The sequence below is a fragment of the Magnolia sinica genome, chromosome 17, assembly GCF_029962835.1.
Source record: "Magnolia sinica isolate HGM2019 chromosome 17, MsV1, whole genome shotgun sequence".
NCBI classification, from domain to species: domain Eukaryota; kingdom Viridiplantae; phylum Streptophyta; class Magnoliopsida; order Magnoliales; family Magnoliaceae; genus Magnolia; species Magnolia sinica.
This window is the reverse complement of record NC_080589.1, coordinates 26,924,848-26,940,687: the sequence shown is the minus strand read 5'-3', so window position 1 is coordinate 26,940,687 and position 15,840 is coordinate 26,924,848. Positions and strand designations below refer to the sequence as shown.

The window sequence follows — 15,840 nt, the reverse complement described above, 5'->3', positions numbered from 1 at the left end:
ACCTAAAAGATGCCAATTGTGGCAGCAAATTTCCTTTCTCTCCAACAAATTTCAAAAGCTATATGGGACCCAATGCCATGTTCTTGAGAAATCCACTCCATCTTTAGTTTTGAAAGCTCATATTAATAAATAATTCCAAATATTAAGTAGATCCATAACTCACGTGGGCGACACAATAGGAAAAAAAGTGAAAATATAAATGCCCACTATTTAAATCTTTGCAGAGCCTATCATGGTGCTTAAATCTCATTCAAACCATTTGTAAGGCTATTTACACTAGGATGAATCGAAGAAACTAATATCTATGGAAAATAGTTGTTGAAAACAATAAGCAGAAATTGGAAAACCAAAAAAAATAATAATAACAATAAATAAATAAATAAAATGAAAAATTGAATGAAGTAAAGATCACTTATATGTTTAAGTCGAGGCGTGACTAAGTCACTCGACTTGAAATCAAATCTGCCCTCCTTGGACCGTGTTCCAATTGTAACAGGAATCTTGAGCAGTTGGCCTCCAGGATACAACGACTATGATCCGATCCCAACAATGCACTCATTGTACATGGGTTCAAACTAGTGTGAAGAACTTAGACCAAAGTGAGTTGACTTGGTGATGAACTTAGCTATAGAAAAAACCAGAGAACCAGAGACATTTTTGAAGAACTAGAGAGATATCGTTGGTTTTGAATGAATGGATTTGGAAAAGGATTAAGTCTAGATATATACTTTGATTAGGTGTTTAAAACACCGTTTTAAATGAATTAGGTCCATTGGGTTTAAACTCAAATTGTGTGACCACTCGAACAGACACGTCTCTAGCTTGAATTTCACATGGAACCAAAAGGTGGGAGTATGCTCTCAATCCGCATGCTTGAAATCAAATCTGTCCTCTTAGACCATGTTCCAAGTATAACAGGAATCTCAAGCAGTTGGCCTCCAAGATATAGTGACCATGACTTGGTTCCAAGAGTGCACTCAGTTGACATGAGCTCAAACCAGTGTGAAGAACTTAGACCAAAGTGAGTTGACTCGGCAATGAACTCAATTATAGAAAAAAATCAAAGAACTAGAGGCAGATTTGAAGAATCAAAGAGAGAAATTATTGGTTTTAAATGAATTAATCTAGGAAAAGTAAGTATATTTATAAACTTTGATTAAGTGCTTAAAGCATAGTTTCAAATGGATCAAGTCCATTGGGTTTTAAATTCAAATTATGTGACCAATGAAACGAACAAGTTTCTAGTTTGAATTTCACATAAAACCAAAGAGTGCGAGTATACTCCTAATTTACACATAGATCCATATTTGGAACAGGTGTGGCGCACGTGCACACAAGCATGTCACATGACCATCATCCAGCACTGTTGTGCTTGTGTGGTCAAAGGTATAGTTTAAGGCCCTAAAAAGTTTTTAGTTTTAATGGTGTGTGTTCAATGACCAATATTTTCCTTCAGTATGGTCCACTTGATATTTAGATCTACTTACATTTTTTGGACCATGCCCTATAATGATCTGGAAAAACTGATGGACGGTGTGGATATGCAATTCATCAAGGTGGGCACCACCCCAAAGAAACACCCACTGTCGATGTTACCTGAGTAACCCTAATCCGCTCCCCATAAAGGGTTTGTTTGATTTTTGTGTACGTCATTATTACCTTTTTACTCTGTTTGAAATTTCAAATGTATTTTCATCTCAAAAATTGGTCTAAAAAAATTGAAATAAATTTGTAAACCCCAGTGTGATGTGTATGACATATCCACATTGTCCATCTGTTTTATCATAAGATTTTAGGGCCTAAGTCCAAAATTGAGATAGATGCAATGCTCAAGTGACTCATACCATAGGAAATAATGGCCTTAAACGTCCACCATTGAAAATTATTTTGTTTATTGGGCTCAGATTAATGTTTATTTGTCATCTAACCCGTTCATGAAGTCATAAAAACATTGATAAGGGGAAACACAAATATCAGCTTCATCCAAAACTTCTGAGGCCACATAAACTTTTATACGGTAAGTATCCAATTTCCTCTGTTTCCTGTGGTGTGGTCCACTGGAGCTTTGGATCTGCCTCATTTTTGGGTTCATGCCCTAAATGAGGTTGACATATAGGATGAACGGTGTTATACATCACGTACATCGCAGTAAGTCCTACATTCATTTGGCACCCATTGGATGAACAGTGTTACTTTTCGGTGCTGGAATTGAGGATGGCTGCCAAATGAATGTAGGGCTTATTACGATGTACGTGATGTATAACACCGTTCATCCTATATGTCAACCTCATTTAGGGCATGAACCCAAAAATGAGGCACATCCAAAGCTCCAATGGACCACACCACAGGAAACAGAGGAAATTGGATGCTCACCGTGTAAAAATTTATGTGGTCCTCAGAAATTTTAGATGAAGCTGATATTTGTGTTAACCCCTTATCAATGTTTTTATGAATTCATGAACAGGTTAGATGACAAATAAACATTAATGTGGGCCCAATAAATAAGATAATTTTCAATGGTGGACGTTTAAGGCCATTGTTTCTTATGGTATGGGCTACTTGAGCGTTACATCTGTCTCTATTTTAGACTTAGGCCCTAAAATCTTCTAATGAAATAGATGGACGATGTGGATATGTCATGCATATCACAATGGGGTTTACAAATTTATTTCAACTTTTTAGACCAATTTTCTTGGCAAAAATAGAATTGAAATTTCATTCGGAATAAAAAGATAATAATGGCCTTTTTCCCCTAATTCACATAGATCAAAGAGGAGGGTATATATTTCCCTATGATGGTGTGAAAGTTGGAAGCGGATGGGGTGGTGTACCTCACACCTGCCGTATTGGCATAAGCAAGTTCTATGAGTCTGATGATAAGGTGTGAGTTATATTTAAACCTAAACCGTCCATTCATTTGGCATGATCATCTTAAGGCTTGAGATAAAAAATAAGATAGATCTAACTATCAAGTGGACCACACTTAAAAAACCAGTGGGAGATTGAATGTCCTACCGTCAAGCTGGAGGGTATACATTTCCTTATGATGGTGTGAAAGTTGGAAGCGGATGGGGTGGTGTACCTCACACCTGCTGTATTGGCATAAGCAAGTTCTGTGAGTATGATAATGAGGTATGAGTTATATTTAAACCGTTCATTCATTTGGCAAGATCATCTTAAGGCTTGAGATAAAAAATAAGACAGATCTTACTATCAAGTGGACTACACTGAAAAAACCAATGAGAGATTGAACGATCTACCATTAAAACCCCGTTGGGTCATAAAAGTTTTGGACCAATATGAAATTTATCATTCCTCTTCATTCCCTTCATTCAGGTCTTCTTGGCCTTATTAACGGGGTGGATGTAAAATAAACGTTATGGTAGGCCCTACAAAATTTTTAACAGTGAAAATCATTATTTCTGTTACTATATTTACGATGTGATCCAAGTGATCTTTGGATGTGATTATTTTTTGGATAATATTTTAAAATAATGTTCAAAATAGATGAACGGTGTAGATATAATAAATACGTGACTGTGGGCTCACGTAACTTTCATCTCCTTTGAACGGAAACGGATTGGATACTCCCCCTGACACTAGCTCCGTGGCTGGTGGGCGGTGCTCTGTGGGCCCTACCATGATGTATGTGTTTCATCCATTTTGTTCATCCATTTTTACAGATCATTTTAGTGCTTGATCCCAAAACTGAGAGGAATATAAATGTCAGTGGACCACACCACATGAAAACAATAGTGATTGGATATCGACCATTAAAATCCTTCTAAGGCCCACTATACTGTTTATTTGACATCCAATCTGTTGATTAGGTCATACAGGCCCAGATGAAGAGGAAAGACAAATATCAGCTTAATCCAAAACTTTTATGGCCCTCGAAATGTTTTTAATGGTCCACCCTCATTCAACACTGTTTCCTGTAATGTGGTCCAGTTGAGATTTGGATATACCTCATTTTTGTACTCATGCTGTAAAATGATCTGTAAAAACAGATGGATGGCATGGATGAAACACATAAATGGGGCCCACATAGCACCGACCACTGGCCATTGGCTTGTGTCGGCGGAGTAGCCAATCCGTTCGCTGCCTTTGAACTGTCCGTATAACTCGGAGCTCGAGGAGAGTCAGTGCTCGTCTTCGAACGACACGTACCTACGGCAGCTATACAGCTGTGTCCAGTCCGCTTCCGTGAAAGTTAGGCCTCGACTTCTACGTCCCTTCCTTGAAATTTCCTTCACGGACGCGGTTTTTCTAAGACTCTGCCAGTTGATACTGCACCGTTCTCTGCAGCACCATCATGTCGTATATGTTTTATCTATGCCGTTCATCTATTTTTATAAATTATTTTAAATGATTATACCAAAAATGAGAAAGATTCAAGTCTCATGTGTACCACACCATAAGAAAGAGTGCTGCTTGAACGCCACCATTAAAAACCTCTTGGGCACCACAAAAGTTTTAGATGAAGCTGATATTTGTGTTTTCCCTTCATCCTGGCCTGTCCGACCTCATTAATAGGTTCGATGATAAATAAACATTACAGTGGGCCTCAAGAAGTTTGTAATAGCGGGCGTTCAATCAATAATGTTTTTCTTGTGTTATAGTAAAATTTATATTTTTATCTCCTTTTTGGGCTTATGACATAAAATGATCTTAAAAAATAGATGGACGGCATGGATAAAACAAATGTACCATGGTGGGGCCCACAGATAACTGTTCACTAGCCACCTCGCTGCTTGCAGCGTCAGAGTGCAATACGCGTCCCCACATGCAGCGTCAGTACGCAATACGCGTCCCCCCTCAAAGTGGACCTTTGAACGCACGGTCATTCGTCCAAGACATTCTGAAGCTATTCGCGCGAATCAAAATAGGCGGGTTCCAACGCTGCATACGTGCAAAATTAGATCATATTAGAGAGATCGAATCTGTCAACTAGCTATTATAAGAAATGAACATAAATAGGAGAGAAATCAAAATCTAGTTTGCACAACATTAAATCTGCAAATGTCCATTGAATATAGATCGTAGTTCAAAATCTCTGATCGTCCGTTTTCCTGATGCACGCTTGGGCCTTCTGGTGAATATACCAGCATTCTTATCTTTTCATAAGCCAGTTAACGCTCTCCATTCTGGCACAGGTTTGGCGTGTACATTACCTTTATTTCACACGCGCGTGTGCTTGGCAAAACTCACTTTTTGATTACTGTTAATTCCTCTTACCCGTCACCGTAGTCGGGTTACAGCCTTACATGCATTTCCCAGAGAAAACATCGCAAGAAATCGTGATAAATCAACTCAACGATATTATAGCGATATTTTATTGCAAAAATAGCTCAATATTGAAGTAGAACTTTTAGATTTATAACTAGTTCATTTTATAATTACCTATTAAAATTAAAAAAGTAATTATTAGTTTATAATAAATATTTAAAATCTTACTTTTGGAGTGATTTTCCTGATAATATCCTACGAAACACCTCAAAATTTAAAAATCTCCGCAAATTTTCCAGATCCGAGAAATTCCCGATAACGAGATTTTACCGCTGCTATGACCATTACACCCCTCTTCGCCTCGTCTCAATCAACTTACCAACCAAGGGCATTTTCGTCATCAAAAAGATTTCATCCGCTGAATGAACAAGGATTGGGTCCGACCCCAAATCCAGCTGGTGCGTGCGCCCTAACCGTGGGGCCCACCTCGATCCACGCCGTCCATCCGTTTTTCCAGCTTATTTTAGGGAAATTTACAAAAAATGAAGCATAAAAATTTCTCAGGTAGATCACACCACAGGAAACATTAATGCTTATCGTTAAAAACTTTTTATGGTCCACCGTAATGTTTATTCTGAAACTTTTGTGGTCCAATTTTTTTATGGTGAGAATTCAATACTTACGGCGTGGTCGACCTGAGAAATTTATCTGTTCATTTCTTGGACTATGCCCTAAAATAATCTGGAAAAAACTGATGAACGGCGTGGATGTACAACACATACATCGATGTGAGCCCCACCGAGAGCGCCGCACCCACCTTGCAGGATCCGGGGTCGCACGTAATCCGCTCCAATAAATACAACACCTTCCTATCTTTTCATTTCTTCCGTTTTCATTTCCCAATTCCGTCTGGAGAGATGTACGGATTCACGAGCGTGAGCAAAGGGGATGTGGATTTGGAGGCTGGAACCTTGTATCCAGGGCTCAGTTATGGCGAGAACGAGCTCCGGTGGGGTTTCATCCGCAAGGTCTATGGAATCCTGGCCGTCCAGATCGCCCTCACGACGATCGTGTCCGCTGCCACCGTCTTGTACGCCCCCATCAACGAAACCCTACGAGGGAGCCCTGGTCTCGCCCTCGGCGTCGGGATTCTGCCTCTTTTCTGTAACATCTCTCTTCTTCTACTTCTCCTGATTGTTTCTCGATCTTGATTTTATTTTGTCTCGATTTCGTTCTGATTGCATATGTCTATTTAATATGCGTTTTAAAAAAATAATAAAAAAATTCTGATTTGTTTGTATCGGAATTAGGGTTTGATTGTATTCTTAGAGAATTCTAGGGCAATGGTTGTTAATTAAAAAAATTCACAAAACGGCTTTATTTGAACAGGATGTGTTCTATAGGCTCTTACTTCTGTATCCTTAAGTACTAAGGAGACAAGCAACTAAATCTGGTGGATGAATGAGGACCATAGGATCAGAGCATGATTAACGGCTGAGGTCTCTTGAATATCAAGGCTATAGAGGATTGTTCTCAGCTTGTTACAACCAGCTGGGGTGGTCTTACGGTTGTCTGCTAGACTTTTTCACCTCAAATTTTCGCTGTTGGAATTACTTCGAAACTAAATTGATGGGATAATTTAAAAGAACAACACATAAATTGGAATAAAACAGCTAATAGTAGATTTAACAAATAACACATATATTCAATCAAAGTAATTGGAATAAACAAAAATATATGAAATTGGAAGAGCTGAGGCACATTGTTGAAATGCTGCCTTAAATACAGATAAGCCCCCACTATGGATCTAAAATGATCATAGATACACCGGGTCATAGCTCTCTGCCTCTGGGACACAACAACTCTCCAAAAGGTGAAGGATTTAGATTAGGTGCACTCTTGATATGGACCTCACAAACCTGACTTGCATTGTTTTGCCCAAAGAATGCAAAAAAGAAAAAGAAATGAAAATTGAAAAAGATCTTTTCAAAATTGAAAAAAATATTTTTGTCATTGTGTGAAATAATGGTTGCTCTTAAATCAATGTTGCTTTAGAAAACGTACAACAGGAAGAATTTACATATAAATTTTTAATTGGAAATTCAAATTTTGAGTACCTGGACACGTGACGCATGGAGATGATATGCATGGGCTACTTGGATCTCACATGAACCAAATAACATGTGAGATCAAGTAGCCGAATTAAGATATTTAACCAAAAAAACAAACATCGCTGTAATCATCACAAATATCATGAAAATCAAAAGAACATCATGCATAATCCTACTCTAAGTTACTAACATTGTAACACGAAATCATTAAATAAAAAGAAACTAGGATCTAATAGATGTAGGGACATCTAATTATCATAGAGTATAGTTTATTTCAAAATAGAAAACCTAGTACAACCTAGGGTGAAAATTAGGGTTTGTGTAATTTGGGAAAGTAGGAAAATTAGGAATTGTAGGTTTAGGGTTAGGGTTTCAGGGATGGAAGAAAGGAGTTTTGATATAATGATGATGAGAAACCAAAAAAGGGGCAAGGTGGGATTCACACGTGTGGTGTGGGGTGGATGGGTTTAGGTCAGTTAGTTTGGATTATAGATGGGCATGGGAAAGTTGGGTTTGAGAAAAGACGAAGATCTGGGATGAGAGAATGAAGAACCTGAAGAAAATTCCTAGATGGGGGAGAAAAGAGAAAATTGTGTGAGGATAGACAGAGACGCCGTACCTAAGTTGATGAAAATTAGCCTCGCACCAATCTTCCTTCCAAATCACATGGAAGTATCTTCAAATCGCATGAAGATTGAAGAAGAAAGCAAGAGCTTTTCTCTCTCTCTATCTCTCTCTCTTTCTTTCTTTCTCTCTCTCTCTCTCTCTCTCCTTTTTTTTTTCTTATCACAAAATCTGATGGGAGAGAGGTTGCGCCCTCCTCTTTTTATAGATCGAAGAAGTTTTAAAAATTATAATAATCCATCCGTCATGTGAATCTTAACGAAAATATCCATAGCGTAAATAAAATCAATCAAAACACTCATAATGTGTCCAAATATAAAATAATCAAAAATTAAATCTTAAAAGATGATAAAGTCTAAAACTGATGTAGACAATCAGCGATCAATGGCCCGATCATGTGATCCATGCGACCCAATGGCTTGATCGTTGCGTTCCTCCAATCCAACGGTTTGGATCACTCCATAAAGCAGCCCATGTGTATCTTCCCAGAAATATTAGATGATGGTGCATTGTTGTCAGTTGGATCATCATACTTCGGAATAGTTCCAATGACACTAATATCAAAGGGCATATTTTGATCTTCAAGTCACGATGGATCAGTTGGGGAGAACATGGTCTTCTTTCTCAACAATCCATTCATCATCTAACGCAATGTGGTCCACCAATATAGGATCCTTTGCCGCCCTCCTCTTCATGCTCATTTCTCTTTGTTTCATATTATACATCACATATATTAGAGAGTTGAGCTTTTGTTGCTTTAGCCAATTTCTCTTCTTTGTGTGGATTTGATCACATGATGATCTATGTTAGTCAATTATCAAACGCTTGCTAATTTACTAAATAAAAATTAACTAATTTAGAATATCGAATGGTACAAAAGTTAACTGCTCAAAAGTACTCCAATTTGTCTCACAGCTAGAAGTAGTGCATGTGAGGCTTAAAACTCGTATTGCAAACTTCGTCTAAAGCATTCCCACCAATCAGCTACACAAATTAATTATAATTTATAAATTAATAAAATGCTTTCACCAATTATAGAAATATAATTTACATAAAAATGAAAATATCAAAATATAAAATTATGAATTACCTGGGGAACACTTTATCATGGTTTCGAGTGCCAGACGAGAGCTAAAATCCCCTCTTCACTTCTCACATTCATCCAAGTGAATATCCACATTAACATGCTCTTCACGGGGGATCATCCTATCCATGCACTCTAACAACCCCCTTTTTATCTCTGAGTGTGTAGAGAACTTATTTGAGTACTGTATCTGAGGATTCAAATAGCACCCGACTGCATGTAGAGGACGATGAAGCTATGGAGTCCATCTCTTATCTATTTTGTTCCAAATTGGAACATATCTCTTTTTTGCATTATTGCAATTAAATTCAATCTTCTCCTTCGCTGAGTCCATCAATTCATAAATGAACCCCATTGTTGGCCTCTCTTCTAAATCTACTTCTCTTAAAACGTTTACCAAAGGCATGGTGCTCTTAACACATAAGGCAACACTCGGCCAAAACTTCTTATTAAACATTATAATAGCCCGTACGTGTCCTTCAGGTTTTTTAGCCCAAGAACATAACACCATTGTTCCGATGCAAACATGGTTATAAGACCATTCTTCTGCTTGTAAATATGTCGGAGAGTGAGGTACGCTGTTGCAAAGTGTGTCACCGCTGGCCGTAGAAGCTCATTATTATTCATGAAGCTTCTCATCATGTTCACTACAATTCCATGTTCATAAATAAGCTTAGTCACCATGATATTCCAAATCGGTTACGTAAGGGCCATAACGGCCGTCACGTAACGGTAATGGTTATAACCGTTATGCATTATGGGGTCGAAATGACCGTTACAGGAAAACGCGCCGTAACAGCTCCGTAACGGTCTAGGAAGAACATTTTTCAAAAAATAAAAAATGGTCGTAATGGCAGATACGGGGGCTGTAACGGCCGTTACGGCCCGTATCATAACGGTAACTGTGGTGGCCGTTACGGAACACCTTGTTAGTCACTGTCCTTGCATTTTCAAGCGTTTTAGAATACATTTTCATTTTTCTGATATCCTCCAACATTAGATTTATGCAGTTGGTAGCACACAAAGTCTAATATATTCTTTTCCTCTTATCCATCAACTTCTTCTCAGCACTCGCATAGCTTGAATGGTTATTCGTGATAACTTGGACACATTTTCTTCCACAATTTCATCAAGATATTTAAATAACAAAATTCCATCTTTTATTGAATCCGAAGCATCAATAGACTTGTAAAACATTGTTCTGATCGAAGAATTAATCAAAAAGTTAATGACGCTTCTATTCTTTCCATCCGTCCAACCATCATACATAATTGAACATACATAAGTTTTCTAATAGAGTCCAATATATTCTTTTCCTCTTGTCCATCAACTTCTTCCCAGCACTCACATAGCTTAAATGGTTATCTGTGATAACCTGGACATATTTTCTTCCACAGTTTCATCAAGATATTTAAATAACAAAATTTCATCTTTTATTGAATCCGAAGCATCAATAGACTTGTAAAACATTGTTCCGATCAAAGAATTAATCAAAAAGTTAATGACGCTTCTATTCTTTCCATCTGTCCAACCATCTGACATAATTGAACATACATAAGTTTTCTAACAATTTGTATGCTTTCATTAAACTATCAGTATTAGCAGCTTTCATTAAACTATCAGTATTAATAGCTTTCATTAAACTATCAGTTTTAGCAACCTCCTCTTTTATGGATGGTGGCTTCAACCCTGGTCTAAACTTTCCAATAGCCTCACAATGCTGAAAAGTACGGGCTATTACATAGGTTGAACGAGTAACAGCCCCCAAAAAAAAAAAAAAAAAACCCTTCTAATCACCCTGCATACTTCTTTTCTCTCTTCCTTCTTCCACCTTGAATTTAATGTGGATTGGTGTTGCTCACTGCTAACAAACTGATCCAAAGGACCATTTGCTCTTGCCCTTGGTTGATTACTAGAAGATCCACTGTTAACTTGGCTGCCAATGAAAGCATCATTACCCACATTGATGCTATCACTTGTAGAACCAGAAATATATGTCAATAACCCTCTCCCTATATCTTGAAACACCTCATTTCTTTTATTTTTTCTGTCATAATATTCATTTAAAGCCTTTCTACAATCATTGGCTTCTTTCGTCACTTTTGGGCATGACTTTATCCCATTGTGGGTTTCGGCCAAATAATTCTTTAGGCGAGTCATGCCTCCTGTACACCTTTTGACCACAAAATTTGCAATGCACACAATTTCTATGAGATTGTCGAAGTGGATTTTCAGCCACATATTTCCAAGAAAAATCTCTCTTTTTTTTCAAACATTCTTCTCTCTTAAATTCACTACACAAAAATTCACACGTCACAAACAAATCAGCAAATCACAAAGATCAACATTAACATGTGAAAAAACCAACATAAGAGAGTGGTGGCCCACATGATAGACTAGAAAACAATGCACAATCACCCATACACACATCATAGTTGTCCCCACGTGGGTCCACACCATAGAAAACAGTGGACAACCACCTGTATGCACACTATAGTCGTTCCCACGTGGACCGCATCATAAAAAACAATGCACAAACACTTACATGCACAACACAGTTGTCCCCATGTGGGCCACACCATAGAAAACAATGCACATCTACACATGCACACCACAATGGTCCCCATGTGGGCCACACCATAGAAAGCAATGCAAATCTACCCATGCACACACCTTAGTGGGCCATACCATAGAAATAAATACATAGTCACAAAGATATTGAAAAAGAATTAAAAACAATGATAAAAAACAAAAAGTGCACAGTAACCGGCATTTTAGAAAGAAAAAAATGAAAAAAAAAAACTCAAAATAATTAATTATTTTCATTGTACATGAAATGAAACTCACTAAGGGGAACAAATGTACCTATTGTTGTCTCGAGAGGAGATTCAATCAATGAAAACTCTAAAAATTGAAGCTCCATGGCTGTCCGGAACCGGAATTGGGGAAATTTGATTTCTCCTTCATTTCTTCTCCAATGATCGTGAAACTGCACCAAATGGACTTCCTTATAGGCTCCAACAATTGGCCAAAGAAGCCCCTTTGATGGGCTTTTGGATTGCAAGATTGAAGAGAGGGAGAATAAATTGCATTTGGCGAGGGCTTTCAAAGGAGTTTCAAAAACCCTATTTGATGTTCTCTTTTTTAAGTTTAGTTTTGGACTTCTTGTGTGGTGAGTTCACCACCATTTTTAACAAAGAAAAGTTTTTTAAAAAAAGCGCAATGTAGTGCACGCTACCTGCGCTACATGCTACGCATCTGTAGCGTACGCTACAAGGGATTTATGCTATTTGGCACGCTATGTAGCGCTACGGCAGCGCTAATATCTGAAATCCTTGTCTTAGGAAAATCCTCATCTTCTGAGTCATACCATGCGCACTCTAGCTTTCTAAACCTTCCACTTGCCCTTTAGCTTCTTAGATAGGTAATATGATTTAAAAGCATGCCCTTGACAGTGAAGCGTCTCTGTACTGTGGTTTGTTTCTTATGTTGATGGGAGTTCATGAGTCAAAAGAGTTTATAAATTGTTATCTGCCATTGGGTGTTGGTTCTTTTCTTCTTGCTTACTAATGCGCCATTCAAGAGAAGCGACTTGGATCATCTCATCTCTTGTTGCTTTTGTGGCTTCAGCAAGTAGCACGGTTCCACTAGCAAGTGGAGTTTGAATGCCTTCTGATTAATATTCTATCAAATACACATCATGAGCTTGTGCCCTGAACATGATCCATCGTTTGTTACATGGTTTAAGGAAATCCAAGCATTGATTGCATGCTTTGTTGGCTTAAAATAATCTAACGAGGTATTTTCTGATATCCAATCACCGGTTATATATTACTGACATGACTTGAGCTCCCATGTGCAGTGATGTGCCCCTTGTATTACTATCAACAGAAGCATCCGTTGAATTTTATATTCCTCGGACTGTTCACTGTATGCCTTAGCCTAAGCGTTGGCATTGCCTGTGCAAATACAAAAGGTTGGTAATTGTCTCCTCGAATCAATGTTGAATGTTGTTGTTTGGATATTCATCTTTTTTGTTCTCTATTATATTATAATGTTCAGCAGCCCTCTCAAAAAGGGGGAAAAAAAGAGTTCAGCAGCTTTTCAGGAAAAATAAAAAAAAGCACTTTCAAGTCAATGTTCAATTCTTTTTCATTGCGTTTGCAGGAAGGATTGTACTTGAAGCTTTGATTTTAACATCAGCCGTACTTGCTTCTTTGACTGGCTATACTTTCTGGGCGTCGAAGAAGGGCAAGGATTTCAGCTTCCTGGGTCCAATTTTGTTTGCAGGTCTTCTTGTCCTCCTCCTGACTGGCTTTATCCAGGTGTGTTCTCTTCAACAACATACAGATGTTCTTCCCTACATATATTTGCTACGTCCTTTCTTTGCTGCTCTCCTTTTGGTTTTTGTTGGTTCCCATCTGCATTCCGTGCCATAATTTTTCAAGCATTCTGCATCTTAGAAATCAAAAGCTATCCACCACGGTCCAGAAACTCGCAAGTACACGGTTCCCTGAGTCTTCCAGTTATGCATGTGTGATCCCAAGAGATGCAATGGGCCCACATGGATGGGATGCCCTTCAGATTTGGGTATCCTATTCCTAACCCGTAACCCTTGCATTTTCTGATCGAATCAAGACCATGATGTGTGCTTCTTTTAGTATGCAGACCACCAATTGAAGGGATAGACGCTTCCAATCTGCGAAAAAGGCAGAATCCCATGTCCACGCTCATGCTCATCAGATAAATGGTGTAAATCATTCCTTAATGGAATTGAGAGCTTCAGTGAAATGTACTTCTGCTGAGGTTCAGGCTTCTCTTGGTACATGGTATTAACATCTATAAATTATATCTGCAATTGATTCATTTTATACGTTGAATGCATGTGTTAGTTGGCTTTTATGAGCATATCAGATTTCAAATTTTTATGATCGACAAGTTTTTAAGTGCATGTGTTGTAGCACTCTAGTATGCCTACAGTCTGATAGCGTGCATGGTTTACCTATATGACCGGTCACGAGATGGGTATCATGTATTCACTTTTCACATTTATGCAGATATTCTTTCCACTTGGGTCGACATCGGTCGCCATCTACAGCTGTCTTGGGGCTCTCATATTCTCTGCCTATCTCGTCTATGACACGGACAACTTAATCAAGCGATTCACCTATGATGAATACATATGGGCATCTGTTATTCTCTATCTGGACATCCTCAACCTCTTCCTCTACATTTTGCAGCTGCTGAGGAGCTCCGATGGGTAGAGTAACCCACCTGCCCTTAACTATTTTCAGTTGCCTTGTAATTAGCTACAGGACTAGCCATTCTCTATATTGATGTAATGAACATGGTTCAAGCAAAGCTCTGTGCAGCTGAAGTGACCCCTGCATTGGGGCTGCTACACCATTAGGTTCATTGACACCTTTGTGATCAGGCCAGCAGCACATCCCACTGCTTGGTCTTCTGTGATTGATAATCAAGAAGATATTTGCTTTCTTGTCTGTGTTTTCCTTAGGGCAGCAACTAGGCTGGGGCGACCTAGCCTGTCAGGCGGTAGTTGACAAGCTGGTGGGCATAGACTGGGGTCCATAGCTGACAATCTATTGCAGTGTTTTCCTCGGGGCAGCAACTTGGCTGGGCTGACCCAGCCTGTCGGGTGGTTGTTGATAGGCTGGTGGGTGTAGACTCAGGTCAATAGTGGACAGTCTATTGCAATGTTTTCCTTAGGGTAGCAACCAGGCAAGGGTAACCTAGCCTGTCAGAGGCTGTGGCTGACAGGCTGGTGGCCCTGGACTCAGGTCCATAGTATACAGGGTGTTGCAATAGAATAACGTTTTTTTATTTGTCAATGCCCTGTTGTCTGTCAACTCGCTGTCCACCCTTTGGGTCCTGCTTCCAGCACCTGGCAGCCGAGCATCCTTCCAGATTCAGGTTCACCTTTGGTACTTTGATAGATCTCTGGAAAAGGGAGGGAAAAAACACGACTTATACTACACAAGCCCTTCCATTTCCTGTGCAGAGCATCTGAACCATGCAAAATATGGGTCATGAATGGAGATCACCCGCAGCAAAATCAGGCCTATCCACTCATTAGGCGGGACACTTGTATGTAGACTAGCTGCTTATTGATTTTGATGGCATGGTCTGCCAATTCGTGGACAAACCCACATTTCGATCTTCACAGTAGGCTGTGTCTGAGATGTCTTTAGATCAAATTAGATTTTAAATGCCATGTATGTTGTATGACACCATTCATTTATTGGATACCAGGAATAGGTTTATAGACCAAAAATCATGGTAACAGTTAGTGGGTTTCACACATTTGGCAATTGGTATCGAGGGAGATGCATAGTTTTACAGTTCCCAGGACGGTAGCCATGGTATGCATGTAACTTGCCCACTCAATTTATCATAGGCAAAATCCGTGAATGTCAATTTGATATTTATTTTGGGTTGCACCAAATGTATTGAAACATCATATTTATTTGCTTTCTGCACTAAGGATATTTGGCAACGCACCCTTTAATAAACAAAATGTCGATTTTCAAGATTATTATAAGAGCTCTTTACCTTTTAAATATGACAGAGAATGGAATTATTATTGGATTTCACGGATTTTCATTGGCTGATGAATCTGTGGTGATTTTCAATGCCGGCCATCTGGAATCTCTCTATCCAGTTTCTCCAAGGAGAAACCGAGGAGAAATGTGTCTTTTCTTGGTAACCTGCGTTGGGTAGTCGGCAATTGTTTCAGACAAGCATGGGTGGAGGATAAGTGTTCGCTGCTGTTAA

The 15,840-nt window shown here is 38.8% G+C and overlaps 1 protein-coding gene and 1 non-coding gene across 2 annotated transcripts; both read left to right on the top strand.

The window, feature by feature from the left end:
* The first annotated feature begins 6,086 nt into the window (after positions 1 to 6,086).
* LOC131230349 (BI1-like protein) lies at positions 6,087 to 14,545 on the top strand. Its single transcript, XM_058226230.1, has 4 exons — positions 6,087 to 6,393; positions 12,911 to 13,024; positions 13,216 to 13,373; positions 14,106 to 14,545. Exons 1-4 carry the CDS (start codon positions 6,147 to 6,149, stop codon positions 14,310 to 14,312), a joined length of 726 nt encoding a protein of 241 aa, XP_058082213.1. The 5' UTR covers positions 6,087 to 6,146; the 3' UTR covers positions 14,313 to 14,545.
* Positions 6,601 to 6,811, top strand: LOC131232163 (small nucleolar RNA U3). The gene has a single exon (XR_009164777.1). It is a non-coding gene; the product is annotated as a small nucleolar RNA U3 (small nucleolar RNA).
* Positions 14,546 to 15,840: the final 1,295 nt, after the last annotated feature.